General features: G+C 39.3%; 1 protein-coding gene across 4 annotated transcripts in view; it reads right to left on the minus strand.

The window, feature by feature from the left end:
• The window catches only part of cdc42bpb (CDC42 binding protein kinase beta (DMPK-like)), a 206,973-nt gene extending 192,913 nt beyond the window's left edge, over positions 1–14,060 (minus strand). For 3 of the 4 annotated variants that reach the window (XM_072568555.1, XM_072568554.1, XM_072568553.1), the window contains exon 1: positions 13,250–14,060. In XM_072568555.1, coding sequence (XP_072424656.1) covers positions 13,250–13,424 — 175 coding nt within the window. In that variant the 5' untranslated portion in view covers positions 13,425–14,060. The remainder of the gene's footprint in view (positions 1–13,249) is intronic. The other variant, XM_072568556.1, reaches the window with a different exon arrangement.
• Positions 14,061–16,392: the final 2,332 nt, after the last annotated feature.

Here is a 16,392-nt window from a genome sequence, read left to right on the forward strand (position 1 = left end):
TTCCTTTTTGCACAGTAATTCACAATCCATCTCCCCTCCTGAGAATCAATGGGAGTATCTGAGAGCACCTTGAAAAGGTACATTGAGTTTGCCAAAAGGCTTCAAAAATTACAAGAACCTCAGTACTGTTAGCAAAAAATAAAGAATTTCTTGCTATTAAACTGGTGCCAGAACTAAAAAGATTTAAACTTTGATGCAAAAGTGAAAACAGCAACAATTTTATCAATGTAAAGCTCTTAATTATCATAGAGTCAGAGATGTCCAGCATGAAAACAGACCCTTCGGACAAGCAGATCCATGCCGACCAGATATCCCAACCCAATCTAGTCCCACTCACCTGCATCTGTCCCATATCCTTCCAAACCGTTTCTATTCATATACCCAGATGCCTTTTAAATGTTGCAATTGTACTAGCCTCCACCACTTCCTCTGGCAGCTTATTCCATACATATACCACCCTCTGCATGAAAAAGTTGCCCCTTAGGTCTCTTTTATATCTTTCCCCCCCCTCATCCTAAACCTATGCCCTCTAGTTCTAGACTCCCCCATCCCAGGGAAAAGACTTTATTTATTTATCCTATCCGTGTCCCTCAAGATTTTATAAACCTCGATAAGGTTACCCCTCAGCCTCTGATGCTCCACGGAAAACAGACCCAGCCAATTCAACCTCTCCCTAGAGCTCAAATCCTCCAACTCTGGCAATATCCTTGTAAAGCTTTTCTGAACCCTTTCAAGTTTCACAACATCCTTCCGATAGGAAGGAGACCAGAACTGGTTGCAATATTTCAAAAGTGGCCTAGCCAAAGTTCTGTACAGCCACAACATACCTCCCAATACTCTTGACCAATAAAGGAACGCATACCAAACGCCTTCTTCACTATCCTGTCTACCTGCGATTCCACTTTCAAGGAGCTGTGAGCCTGCACTCCAAGTTCTCTTTGTTCAGCAACACTCCCTTGGACCTTACCATTAAGTGTACAAGTCCTGCTTTGGTTTGCTTTGCCTAATGCAGCACCTCACATTTATCTAAATTAACTCCATCTGCCACTTCACAGCCCACTGGCTCATCTGATCAAGATCCCATTGTTATCTCGGCTGTCCACGACACCACCAATTTTGGTACCATCCCAATGTCTAGATTATTAAAGAAATTGATGGGAATATTCAGCAGCTCTGGAAAATAAAGCAGGCTATCAGTCTCAGGTTAATGGCCGGTCAGTTCTGATGTAAAGTTTATAACTGAAATGCTAAATCTTCTGCTCTCTCTACAAATGCTGCATGATCCAAATATTTCCAGCATTTTCTGCTCTTATTCTGGAATAATAAATTACACAAATCTTGGCACTATTAGATTCTCAAGTCATGGAACAAATAGAGACTCAACAAGTACTTAAAAATAGACCAAATTCACTGATGCCTTGGAGATATACTACAAACTATTAGTTTAGATATTATCATGCAAACCTTCTCTGAAATTTAATAAACTTCATAGGATGGTTACTCATAGTACAAAACAATACACATTATGCGCAGCAATAAAGTGTGAAACTTACTAACTACTACAGAGAAGTATTATAAATTAACAAAATAAAGCCGTGACAAATTTTCTTGACTGCTTTTTTTTCAAAATTAATTGATAAATATAAATGATAACAGTCATTGCATTGCTGCCTTGTGACACTGAATTCACTTCATCACCCTTGTACACAAGCAACTTCAGCAAAACTGACATCATTGAGGACTTTTAAAAAAAAATCTAGTTGTCAAGTATCAAACATCAATACAGAAGTTCCTCAGTGATAGTTCCTTGTCACAAGTATTGTCAAATTTCCCTCAATCAGAAAGTCAGGCATGCAGCTGTTCACAGTTTAGCTTTTCCAAAAATAAGCTCCCACCAGTCTACATCAGGGCCTGGGAAACATCCAAACAAGTGACAGGTAGCTACAAAAGCAATGCAAGGCTCCATCCTGGATCTTTAGACCCTCCACACAAAGCTTCAAGGCTCAATTCAGCAAAGAAATATTCATCAGTTACCTAGATAGGTGTAGCCACAACACTCAAGAGGCTTGACACAATTTAACATACTGAACTCAACATCGACCTTCTCAATCTCTGGCTTCAGGGTGCAATATAGTGAACTGATCAAGGTTACTCCAAATGCCTCACTCCCCTTCCTAACTTTTACTGTGAAAGGCAATAGCAATGTTGTGCAAATACTGTCATGTCAATGCTTTCCAAATCCTGCAGATGTGGGTATCACTGGCTAAGCTAGCAATTATTGGCCATCCATAGTTGCCCAAGAAAGCAATTAAGAATCAACCATGTATCTGTGGAACTGAAGATATGTGGGATAGATCAGAAGGGACAGCAAATTTCCTTCCTTTAAAAAGGAGCAATTGTGGGCGTTAAATGACAATCGGCAATGGTTACTTGGTGTCCATCAGACTAACTCCTTTTATAGTCAACAAAAAGTTCTGGAATTCAAAAATAATTTGGATGCGAACATAGGAGGTATGGTCAGTAACTTTGCAGACAATACCAAAATTGGTGGTGTAATGGACAAAGAAGGTTACGTCAGATTACAATGGGATCTTGATCAGATGGACCAATGGGCCAAGAAGTGGTAAATGGAGTTTAATTTAGATAAATGTGAGGTGCTGTATTTTGGAAAAGCAAATCAGAGAAGGACTTGTACAATTAGTGGTAAGGTCCTGGGGAAGCTGCTGAACAAAGAGACCTTGAAGTGCATGTTCATAGCTCCCTGAAACTAGAGTCTCAGGTAGACAGCGTGGTGAAGGCAGCTTTTGGTATGCTTGTCTTTTTATTGGTCAGTGCATTGAGAATAGGAGTTGGGAAATCATGTTGCGGTTATATTTGGTTCAGCCACCCTTGGAATACTATGTTCAGTTCAGGTCTCCCTGGTATAGGGAAGGTGTTGTGAAACTTGAAAAGATTCAGTATTGAGGGTTTCAGCTATGGGGAGAAGCTGAATAGGCTGGGGCTATTTTCCCTAGAAAGTTGAAGGCTGAGGGATGACCTTATAGAAGTTTACAAGATCATGAGGGGCATGGATAGGGTGAATAACTAAGGTATTTTCCCCAGGGTAAGGAGTCCAAATCTAGAATGCATAGATTTAGAGTGAGGGAAGAAAGATTTAAAATGAACTCAAAATGCAACTTTTTCACGCAGAGGGTGTATGGATTGAGCTGCCAGAGGAAGTGGAGAGACTAATAGAATTACAACCTTTAAAAGGCATCTGAATGGATACATGAATAGGAAGGATTTAGAGGGAAATTGGCCAAATACTGGCAAACAGGACTAGATTAATTTAGGATATCTGGTTGACGTGGACAAGTCAGACCAACTGGCCTGTTTCCATGCCTGTACAGCTCCATGACTTCAAATTTCTCCATCTGCCTTGGAAGGATTTGAATCCAGCCTCGGGGGCTGGATTTCCAGTCCAGTGATATTACCACTATGCCACCACAGATGTTGACTCTAATTGGTAAATACCCTACCTGAAACCATTACAGAAGCACCAGCAAGGCTACAGTAGATTAACTAGATGGTCCACCATCAATATACGCAGTCATCCCATTCCTAGAACAATGTTAAACTATAAAATTATCAAAAGAAACAAAACAATTTGATGCATCTTTACCAATCTCAGTCACAGATGGATGTGCTCATGACAGTATTATAGAGAGTGCCCACCGCATAACTCTCGTGGAGACAAAATCCAGTCATCACATGGAAAACAGTCTCCATTGTGTCAAATGTCACCACAGCAGATCCAGCTGGTCAAAATTGGACACGTGACCCTGTAGGTTATCAGCAGTCGAACTGTATCCAACTTCAAGGCCCATCATAGCCTTCATTCCACCACTGCCATCAAACAATGGGAGCAAACTAATTAATGATGATCCAGGAGAGCATAATAGGAGCAACATTAGACATATAAAACAAATATGCCAACCTGGTGAAGTTCAGTACAGATCTATATCCAAGCCAAACATCAAAAGCAACATAGATACAGCTAAACAGTTATTCAGATCACAGGTCAGCAATCCCACTACATTTGATTATGAGTGATACAGGACAATTAAATAACTAATCAAAAGTAGCAGCTCCAGAAAGATCACCATCCTAGATGCGGAGGAAACCTGACAAGTCAGCACAAATAAATAAGGGGTGGAGCATTTATGACCACCCTCAGCCACAAGTAAAATGATTCATCTTGGCTTCTATCGGAGATCCCTGAAATTATAGCTAGCAGTCATCATAAGCAAATTGCTGAAGGCACAGGAAGCTGCAAAATCTAGATCCTTACAATATACTAGTAGCAGTACTGAAGACTTGTGATCACCAAGTTACTTCAGCTGCTACAATACTGGAATCTGAGAGATGGTATGGAAATTTACCTATGCATGTCCTGTCCACAAAAAAATCCAATGAGTGATAACTGATCTACCAGTCTAGTCTGAATCAAATTAATGGAAGTAGTCATCCTGGTCATAGTAAAAAGTGGTAATCTGCTCATCCAAGTTTAGTCTGTGTTCTAAAAAGACCATTCAACTGCTTGGTGTTTTTTTTTCCAAATAAAATTTGATGTTTCACTTGGAGTTGGTGTACCTGGTCACACCCTTGTTCCCGCTGACACAGCACCCTTGGCCAGCTCCTCAGGCCGCAGTAGACGCACTGGATCTCCCAGGAGCTAGTGGCGCTGCATTGGTTGTAATGGGCCAGGTGAGAAGTTTCCCCTATGATGTGTTCAAACATTTTGTTGATAAACAACTTCATGATATAATTGGAGAAGATGCCAGTATCAGAATAAACCTGCTTCATCACTTCAAAGATATTGATGGCACAACTTCCTCCTTCTCTTGCCACTTATCGTGGCATCCTCTTCACTGTTTTCTAGTACTTTTTTGACTTGTCCTTTCATTGTGTTAACATCTACAGGACAGTTAAATTCCAGAGCCAACATAAAAAGTCACCACTCTTGATATCAAGGCAGCATTTGACTGAATTGTGGCATCAAAGTGCCCTAGCAAAGTGTAAGTCGACAGGAATAAGGGAAAACCTCCATAAGACCATAGGAAATAGGAAGATCTGCTTTCTTGCCTTTTCCCCATAACCACTGATTTCCCTTCAGAACAAGCAATGGAATGCAATCTCGCTGCATTCAGGAGTGGAGTTTGGCAAAACAGGGAACTAGGTGAAAGATGTGATCAGATCGCCCTTTTTCTTTCATTGATAAGTACTTCTGCTCTTTGCTATAACAGTAATGTCTTCGAGAATTTGGGGCCGATGGTGATCTTAAGGAACTCTTACAGTTTAGAATACCTGAGGTCAGACTGCGTGTAAATCTAGCAAGCAGCAGCTGAGCAGAGCAACAGGAAAGCTTTCAATGGAACAGTCCAGCATTACTTTCACTCAACACACCACCATGTCATACACAACACAATGGAACATTGTTGTAATTACTAGAAACCAATCATTTCAGCTGCAGATCATTAATGCAGGAGTTCAAGGTTCTAGGTCCAATCACCTTCAGGTGTTTCAATGTCTCACCTTCCTCCTTAAGGTCAAAAATTGAGATGTTCGGGACCTTTGCAACTCTTCAAACACCGAATCAGTCTATGTCCCCAATGCAGAGAGATTCAGACAATATTCAGATTTGGACAATTATATGCCATATACTGCCAATGATTACCTCAGCCAAGAGAGATTCTCAACATCTTCCCTTGACATTCAATGGCATTATCAGCCATTTATCCTCCATTAATATCCTGAGGATTACTAGTGATCAGAAACTGAACTGGACCAGCTATATAAATATTGCGGTTATAAGGAGGCCAGAACCTGGGAACTCTGGGACAAGCAACTCATCTTGTACCAACTCTTCTAAAGTATTTCCACAATGTACATGTGCAGTGGAAGACACATATGCCTCGATAGAGACAGTTCCAATGATATACAAAGCACCTGTTCGATTGACCCATCAAACACCTTAACTGCTAACTGTGTACCATGAACAAGACGCACCGCAGCACTGTGGCAAGACTCTTTCAACTATATCTTCCAAATCTGCAACCTGTACCATCAAGGAGGACTCTGGCAGTAGATGCATGGGACCACCATCAAGTTCCTTCCAGTCACACATCATTGTGACTTGAATTGTACACAACATTACTTCACTGAGTTTTGGTCTAAATCCTGAAACTTCATCTCTGACAATACAGTGTACTACATAGGCCGCATAAATTCAAGAAAGCAACTCATCCTCTCAAAGGCAATCTCAGAAGGACAATAACGGCTGGCCTTGCCAATGATGCTTACACCACAGGAATGAGTAAGCAAAAACTGAACAGCTAGAGCAGAAATCATACAAGTCCTCATAGCCTATGCCACAGTGATGAAATCCAAAGAATGTGTTTACGCTATTAACATCAATCTAGAAAGTAACAATTTGATGCAATTTAGTGGCCTTTGATCTTTAGGTGTATTGTGTCCTCTGCTTTTTCAATGATCTGAAATAAATGCTAGTGGCTGTATATGCTAAACAAAGTATCATGCTGGATTGTCTACATACTTCCTACTTTGAGAAGACAGTAGAGTGCAAATTTTAAACAGGCAGTTCAGTAGTTTTATAGAAAAATGTCCACCATAAACAAAAGAATGCTTTCTGCAAATTATTATTATAAAATAGAATTAAATTACTTTTTAAGTATTTGAAGGCACAGCAGCTTTTGAACAAATACTTATTGCATCAATCTCTTGCAGAAAAGCAGGCCAAAGTTAAAACTGACCACCCAACCCACCACAATTATCTTTCACCAACAGCCAATCCCTTCCTAGTTTCACACAAATCTTACAAGGTAAACAACAGTTATAAAACAATATGTAGTTCTTACTTTCTGCAGCTTATTTCTTCAAAAATTGAACCAGTGCGCATTGCAAAACCAAATATAATTTAGTCATTGGCTCAATTACAAACATGACCATTAGACTTGGTATAATTTGATAGTTCCGTGGAATTGAACCATTTCATATGAAATTTTGTTATAAAAATTGCATATTGTAATAATAAATTTCAGTTACATTTGAAAAAAAAACAACTGGTCACAATCAAGGAAGTCAATGACCCAATTGTCACAACTCATTAAGAAAGTACATTAAGCAATATGTGGAGCAACTAAAGAAAGGCAAATGCACTTTGGAGTTTCTTCATTGAGACTATGGAATATAAAAACTACGTAAGCATAATAATTTTTTCACATCTCACTTTGAAATATTGTGTCTACCTCTATTCCTTACAGATTGATAATAATAGTCAATATGCTGGAAAAACACCCAAAATTATGTTGGACCTCAAACCTTGGTTCAGCAGAAAGTAAAATATAGATGATGAAAATCTAAAACAAAAGCAGAAACTTCTGATACAAGCTCATAAACCAGAAATGTTAGAAGCTTGGTCCTTCTCTATAGGTACAATAGCCAGGGTTATTTAATTTTCAAAATGCAGGATTAGAGGGGACATGATTGATTCTTTTAAAAATAAATCATTTACAGTTAGTTAGTTTGAATAGGTTATTTGATTATGAATAGCAACAAAGGATCCAGCAACTATGCATAAAAACACTTACTATACATAAGTCAGCATTTATTTTTGCATGGAAAGTATTGCCCTCCACAACTGCCAAAACATGCAATGGTTTTGGATTCTTCCTTGTCTTAAAATAAGAGATGACAAATCCCTGAGCAAACACAGCATTCTAGTTACAGCATGTAGGTTGCTAGTTAGCTGGGATTAATTGGAGTTACAGACTGACACTGTCTCCAGGAGCCTTGCTTGATTACCTTAGGGAATCACAAAAGGAGTTTTTTTCTGAATTGACCGCAGGTTTTTCTGCTTTATTTGCTTCTCCCAGGCTTTTGCATGGTTGGGGTGGGTCAAAAATGTACGTGATTGCACCATGTCTGGATGGGTGGCTTCATGATCTTTTCCCATCTTTTTTGTATGTTGCTCATTGGCTGCTGCAAATGGAAAACTTAGGTTAAAGAGAACCATTTATCTGTAATTAAAAGATAAGGAGAATATTTTCAAATCATAAAGGTTGTTCATAACTTCCAAATGTAAATAAATTTCTGGCCTTGTTAATGTGTTCAGGCCAAAGAACAAAGCAGCAAATTTAAAGTAAGATTAACAACTGTTTTTTGTTAGTCATCAGCTCTTCAAGTCCCAATAATGCAGTGATGTAATTTCTTAGATATTCCTTGAGAGATAAAGAGACCAAACATGAACGCAACTACATTTATGGTTAAGGAACCTCATTGTGGTCATTTTTTTGAGCTGGAAACTAATTGAAAAGGGAGCTACTCCAATATTTAGGACAGAAGTCCCACTCAATATGTACACATTCAGGAACATATTTACTAACAGGTGATCTGAATTACAAACAATTTCAAATCTGAAAATTGAGATAGCAAACGCACTGCAGGCATGCATGCGCATATAATGGTGCTCAAAGGAAATCAAAAGGTAAACAAGTCTCAATATCAGATCCTATTTCAAGTATTCTTAAAAATACAAATTTGCATTAAACATGGCACTCTGCCTTTCCAATACAGTATACCCAATTCCAAGGCTATTTACATAAAATTTTATATATACCCACACATTTCACAATGTTTGCAGTTTTGATGTTACTTGATTAAAAAAAAAGAGACTTTCAATAAAGAGCAGCTGCATTTTTTTCACTACCTTGTAATAATGGCGAATAAATAATCTAACCAATTCCAAAAACCATCTTTTCAACCACCACTAATAATCGCACACTCACTTATCTAATATTTCAAAACTATGCTGGGTGTTACATTAAGGATCAATTTGAAATTATGCTTGTTAGGAGTTTTGCTTAACTCAAGTATTGCTGTGACTTTGTAAAAAAAGTTAGATTTTGTTTTTTTGGTGGAACAATTATAATGCAGAATTGAGAACAATGGAACAGATGTGAGCCAGACAAAACCCCATTAATGTCACAAAAATATTTTAACTATAAACAACTCCAGATTACTGTGATTAAAATTTCATTTCATTACTTAATTTTGGAATTTGATGAGTTGGTATTCTATTAAAAAATCAAAATAGACAACTGACGAATAACTATTTCACTCCAACTAAGATCAAGATCACTAGCAATGTACAATATTGTATCTTTAGTGATCTACAATGCAAATAGTACTGACGTTGTTAAATAGTAACCACTGGCAATAGAAAACTTTCATTCACTTATTATTCAAACCAGACTTTTTGTCAAAAAAGAAATTCAGTGAACTTCTATCTTTGATTGTGAATAATTTACATAAAACTACAGAAACTAACAGCATAGAAAAACATTCAGTTCATTATGTTTGTGCTGGTCTCTTTATTAGATTTATCCAAAACTACTCCCATTGACTTGCCTTCAATCTTCCACTACTTCAAATATGCAGCCAATTTTACCTTGATGGAAGATTTGATCCAGAAAATTTCTTTATAAAGAAATTGGTCCTAAACGTTATCATCATTCTAAGTGATAATTATAAATTATTTACAACAGATTGCTAAATCCCCATCCAAGGAAATAATTTGCTATTCATATGAGCATAAGAAATAGGTGGAGCATATCATATGCTCCCTTGAGCCTGCTCCATCAGTCAATACAAACATGGTGGATCATCAGCCTTTAGATTTAGAAAATGTTAATGATAGTACAAAGCTTCCACAAAACCTCCCAGTGATATTAAAATAATCACAAAATTTCATATGATCTGCTTCAGTGAAGTTCAAAAAAAAAATCACAGCACCACATTATAGTCCAACAGGTTTATTTGGAAATACTAGTTTTCAGAGCGCTGCTCCTTCATTGGGTTACCTGATGAAGGAGCAGCACTCTGAAAGCTAATACTTCCAAATAAACCTGTTGGACTATAACCTAGTGTTTGTGATTTTTAACTTTGTCCACCACAATCCAACACCAGCACCTCCACATCAGTGCTTCAGTGAAGATAGTTCCAGTATCTCGCTTCTTCCTTGTTTACAAAACTTCCGGATTTTGTTTTCATCAGTAAAGTCTGGTGTTACAGCTAGGCTGTATGCACAAGTTCAAACCATCTATGTGCACCAAAAAGAAAAATGGGGACTCAGCATTGATCCATTAAGGTAAATCACTTCCAAACCTTGTCAAGTTAAGCAATGCCTATTAACCAACTCTTCAAATGGTAAACCTCTTTGTGCCCCCCCCATTCACAAAATCAAGTTAGAAATCCAAACACACATAATATAATACTTCTGTTGAAGTTACATTAGTGCTCCAGCACAGCCCACTACTATATTTTTTGTCCAAACAACTTGCACAAAGATTGTCAAGAAGCAAGTTTCTGAATGCATTCAGAAAATACAAATACAGTATATCCACTGCATTCTCTTTATTGATTCAGTCCCTTACTTAAAAACATTTAAGTAAACATGAAGAATTTCTCAATTGAATTGTAAGAGTAATGGATAAATGAATCATGGTATATTTAGGGATAATGTACTACTTTTTAAAATTCACTTATGGGACAATTTGTTGTCCCGTGAATCACCGATTCTATATGCCATTAGGAAGGGAAATTTTAGGAATTTGACCCAGTGACATTGAAGGAACGGTAATACATTTTCAAGTCAGCACGGTGAGTGACTTGGAGAAGAACTTGCAGGTGCTAGTATTCCCAGGTACAGTACATGTTGTCTTTATCCTTTAAGACGAAAGTGGTCATGGATTTGGAAGGTGCTTTCTAAAGATCTCTGGTGATCTTCTGCAGCAGATCTTGCAAATAATACACAACGTGGTTACTGAATGTCAACAGTGGCTAGGGGAGGCAATAGCCTAGCGATAATTTCAATTGGCTATTATACCAGAAACTCAGCTAATATCCAGGGGACCTGGGTTCAAGTCCCATCAGAGCAAATGGTGGAATTTGAATTCAATTAAAACAAAAATCTTGATTAAGAATCTACAGATGACTAGGATTGTCAGAAAGGTGCATCTGGCTCACTAATGTTCTTCTGGGAAGCAAATCTCCATCCTCACCTGGTCTGGCCCAATAGGACTCTAGACCCACAGCCATGTGGTTGATTCTCTACTGCCCTCTGAAATGACTTAGCAAGCCACTCAATCACAACAAAACTGCTCATGGTCCATATTATAACATTTCATACTATATGAAATTTTAAAATATTCAAAAGTCACATTCATGTGCTATATACCAGTTACAGAATATAAAACAAAGAACTGCAAATGCTGGAGATCTGAAATTGCTGGTGAACTCAGGATTGCCAGAGTCACTGAACTCAAAAAGTTAACTCTGCTTTCTTCTAGATGCTGCCAGACCTGCTGGGTCTGCCAGAAATTTCAGTTTTTGTCATACACAATCACATCTTTACAAATTCTCATCCCTATCAAACGAATGACCTATCAATGATGTACTTCATGTACTGCAATCAAGTAGGAGCCCCTAGAGAGACTGAGGGGTCCACAAAGATTAGGTTGGGATATCTGGACGACATGAACAAGTTGGACCGAAGGGTCTGTTTCCGTGCTGTACATCTCCATGACTACGTACTTGCATACAAGTTTTGTCCCAACATTATTTTGAACCTTCTGACAAAGCAAAAGGGGTCGGCCCTTCCTCAGATCTCTGCAAGATTTTGTACAAGTACTTGTAAAGGTGTTCAGATAGGTTTGATGAGATGATTCCAGCTGGGAGTTTTTTTGACTAAACTCTTCCTATCAAGTAGAAGTGTTTCACTATCAAGTTATATGTTCAATTTAAAATGGCTCATATTCTTGAATATTTATATTTGGAGTTTGGTAGATTATTCAGTTGTAAGTATTGTAATGTTTAACATTAAGATATTAAGTAATTAAGACATGGTGAAAGACGGCTCTTTTGGCACAGTAGTAGTGCCCCTACCTCTGGGGCAGAAGGCCTGGGTTACCACCTGCTCCAGAATGTGTCATAATCTGATTAAATGGGTGGATTAAGAGAAGACTAGTGAAGGTTCCTTAGAAGTTAAATAATCTGCATGACTGATTAATACAATAGGAAAAAAAAACTATGGAGTACAAAAAAAAGGTCCAGAAGTTAACTATAGTAAGTACCAAAATTGTTGTTACTTTCAAAATCTTGATCATCTTTAAATTGAATTAAAATAATCTCGTGTGGCACATGCAAATACGTTGAAAAATTTGAAGACTTCTCATTTAGAGATCACATTCATCCCATAATAAAAATTTTCTTTCACAATTAAAAACGTATTTACATATGCATGTACACTATTTTGAATTTCTGATTATTGCAGTTTACAGCGGTTCAGAAATTCTCCACTGAAAATGGTCCGATTACATGTTGAAATAGTACACATGAAATTTGCAGCAATGGTCATATTAAACCTCCAATCATACTTATTACTAGCACCACCCAATGATGTCAGACCTCAAATCATACTGTAGATACCTTCCTAGAAAAGGAACTGTGCAAGCTGCAAAACTGTTACCAGTTAATACATGCCTCCTTTTTAAGCAGAGTTAAAAATCAATTTCAACAGATACAATGGCTCACCATTCAGTTGTGATTCTTACTATGTCAACAGAATAGGCTGGGAACTGAATCCTCTTAGCTTGTGAACATACAAGAGAGTGGTCATTTAATTATAATGAAACTATTACCACTTCCCTGTTAACATCTTATGATTGCTCTCAGCAATATCTATAAAAGCTGCATAATAAAATTTATAAGCTAAAGAAATGCACATCTTTTATTCCTATCACATGCTCACCTACTGACTTAGAATTATGAAACGTACATACAATGAAGTACTCATAAATAAAAGGTCAGCAAACAGACTGCAACAGCAGCAGTGGATGAAACTGGTGCTAACCATTTTCAGAAAGGAGTGCAGGAGATGGGTGTCCCCTTTATAAAAGCAGCAGCATTTTTGGAAACGTTCTATCATTACAAAACATTCAAATCTGAGTTATTCATTTAGAATTTTGATTAACCCTACGGGAACGGCTCATCTTTTGATTTTTAAGCAGGAAAATCAGCGAAATTCCGCTCAGCCTGCTCCACAAAAGTAAACAAACAGCTGTTTCTTGAATCTGGACGCAGCTGAAAGCACGACACCATTAGAGACAAGATCATTTAAGGATATGCTTACCCCATTCCAAGAATTCTGCAATGTATTTTTCCCGTCGTATAGGCGAGCTGCTACATTCGTTGTAAAGGCATATTAAAATATCCAACAAAGTCTCCACACTCATTGAACTTGCATTCATCTGAGGTCCGTTCAGGAGCAACTGCTCCAACTTCTTCAGGCGAACCTTCGCTGACATTTTAATCTCTCAAGTTTTAACTCTCAAAATGATCCTCCTCAAAAGGCGACTGGTGAGCAGCGTCCAGTTACCCGAAAGAGATCAAAGCAGTGATTTATTTCACATTTAAAAAGGCAGGAACTGGCATTTTCACGGTTGAAGTTAAAAGGTAAAGAAAAAAAAACGAATGCAGCGCTCAGGCCCAGCTGGTCATAATAACTTCTCCTCTATCTGGCGACCACCTCCCACCGCCAACCCCAACAGAGAGAGAAAAAAAAGATCTCCTTCCCTCTGCAAAAAAAAACCCAAGTTGAGCCTTTAGTTGAGCTGAAGCCCAGCCTCAGAGAGAGGGCTCGTCTGCTCCAGTGCGTTGTTCATCTCCCGTTTTCCTGGCTCCGCCGAAGCTGCTGGGCGTCTTGTCGTCAGTGCGGAGCCGGCGGCGCTCATCCCGGGCTACTGACCTCGCTCTCCGGCTCGCCACCGCCAACCCGCTCGTGCACCCGAGCTGCAGGAATCCCGCCAAGGAGCGGTCCCTCTCCTCCCTACTCGGCCCGGCCCACCCCCGGTCCGGTGCAGTCCGGTCCAGCACAACCGTAGCCAGCCCGGCCTGGCCCGAGCACACTGACTGGAACGACACCACAAAGCCACCCACCGGAAACAGCGCGACGTCACCTGATTGACTGCCCCTCCCCATGGCAACCGGGTGGAACCCAGAGCGCGAGCGCCAGGGCCAGCAATGGGAACGTGCCTTTGCAGATCCGGAGCTGGGAGTGGGAATAAATTTCTGGATCTATCTGGGAATGGCAATGTATCCTTGGGGATCATGAGCTGGAAATGAAAGTAAACATTTGGGATGTCTTAGGAATAGGAATGTACCCTTGCAGATCCGGAACCGGGAATGAGAATAAACTAATGGATTTCCGGGAATAGGAATGTTTCTCTGGAAATCCGAGCTGGAAATCAGAGTAAACTCTTGGATATCTGAGAATAGGAATGTATTCTTGGAGATCATGAGCTGGCAATGAGAAAAAAACTCCTGGATATTTGGGAATAGGAATGTATCCTTCGAGATCCACAATAGGGAGTGAAAATAAACTAATGGATTTCCAGGAATAGGACTGTTTCTCTGGAAATCAGAATAAACTCTTAGATATCTGGAAATAGGAATGTATCCTTGGAGATCCGGAGCTGGAAATTAAAATAAACTCCTCAATGTTCGGGAATAGGAATCTTTTTCTGGAGATCCAGAGCTGGAAATCAGAATAAACCCCTGGTTATCTGGAATAATAATGTATCTTTTGAGATCCAGAACTGGAAATAAAAGTAAAATGAATATCTGGGAAAGGAATGTTTCAATGAAGATCCGAAGCTGGGAATGAAAATATGTCTCTGGAGGTATGGGGGCATGTCATTGCAGATCTGAAAGTGTGATTCCGAGATCCGGGGCTGAGAATTGTCTTGGAAGATCTGGGACCTGGAATGTATCCCTGGAAATCTAAGAATAGGAATCACGAGTAGAAATTGCTTGAAAAGCTCAAGCAGGTTTGGCAGTATCTGTGGAGAGAAATCAGAATATGGAAATATTTCAAGGGTGATCTGGGGCCGTGAATGGGAAACTGTCCCTGGAGATCTGGGGATGGGTGTGTGCTGGAAGATCCTGAAACAGGAATGTGCCCTGCGAGATCTGGAAACAAGAATGAAAATGTGCACCGGGAGATCTGGGAATGCTACTTGGAAGTGTCCCAGGTGATCTGGAGCAAGGAATAGGAATATTGCACAGGGTTTTGGTGCCGTGAACGGGAATATGTCCCTGGATATTCCGGAATGGGAGTGCACCTGGAGATCCAGGGCCGAGGATGAGAACGTGCTGGGGGATATCTGGGACTAGGAATTAGGATGTGTCCTGGAAGATCCGGGGCAGGGAATGTTTCCCGTAAGATGGAGCACCTCATCCTCAGGAGTGAATAGTACACGTTGAGGACAGAGGAAAACACTTGAAAAATGCCAACTTGCCTCTTCCGAAAACAGCGAACTTTGTTTTTCTGCCCCGCCCTCAGTATCTGCGCGGATTTCTCCAAATACCTGTAATTTAGGAAAGTCACTTCCTTCTCGAAATGTTTATGCCATCTAAAGTCATCAACATGTAAAGTTAACTGTTTCTTTATCGATAATGTGTATTTTCAGCATTATGTTTCTAAATTGTAAACACGATTCATCCCAATAAATGTATATTATCTATAGCGAATACCTAGTGCTTAACGTACTTGCAACAACATTTACATTGCTCATTGCAATACATTTTCTTCTATTGTGATTTGACAGTCCTAATCCAGTCCCCTCCCTTGGAAACATGCATCTGTGAACCTCCTGAGATTCTGTGCTAAATCTCTTTCTCCGAAATGATAAGCAATTTGCTCCAAATCTATTCCTTATCTAAGCTCTAGAAAAGGAATACTGGCAAAGTGGATCCAACGTTGGATCAGTGGCATGAAGTGAAGGGTCAGTGTGTGTATTTTGGTTGGAAAGTTAATTCCAGTGGAGTTCCACTAGCACTGGGTCTTTGGTTTTTCTGGTGATAGTGATGAAGAAAGCTATGACAGGGGAGATACCAATGGACTGTTCAGGTGAATGGAAACTGGCTAATGAAACAAATCTAAAGTGTGAGGTGTTACATTTGTAAAAAGGAAACTGAGGGATTACCTTCCAATCACAGACTATTACTATTATCCAAATTTCTGACAGTAGAACTCCTCCCTCCTAATTTCAGTCCTCACCAGATTGCCAAAGTTTGTTCCTAAGGATTCCGAGATATTTCTCCTGCCACTTCTAGCTCCTCCTCCTTACCAGTCCAACTATCCATTTAGCCAGCTGCCAAACAGGGAACAACAGAAAAATGTTAAAAAGGTAAGTAAAACTGTTCAACAGAAAAATGTTAACAAGCTAATTTCAACCAAATCTTCTCATTCCTGGGTTTTTCAACTTCACCTGT

This window comes from Chiloscyllium punctatum, chromosome 4 (genome assembly GCF_047496795.1).
Source record: "Chiloscyllium punctatum isolate Juve2018m chromosome 4, sChiPun1.3, whole genome shotgun sequence".
Taxonomy (NCBI): domain Eukaryota; kingdom Metazoa; phylum Chordata; class Chondrichthyes; order Orectolobiformes; family Hemiscylliidae; genus Chiloscyllium; species Chiloscyllium punctatum.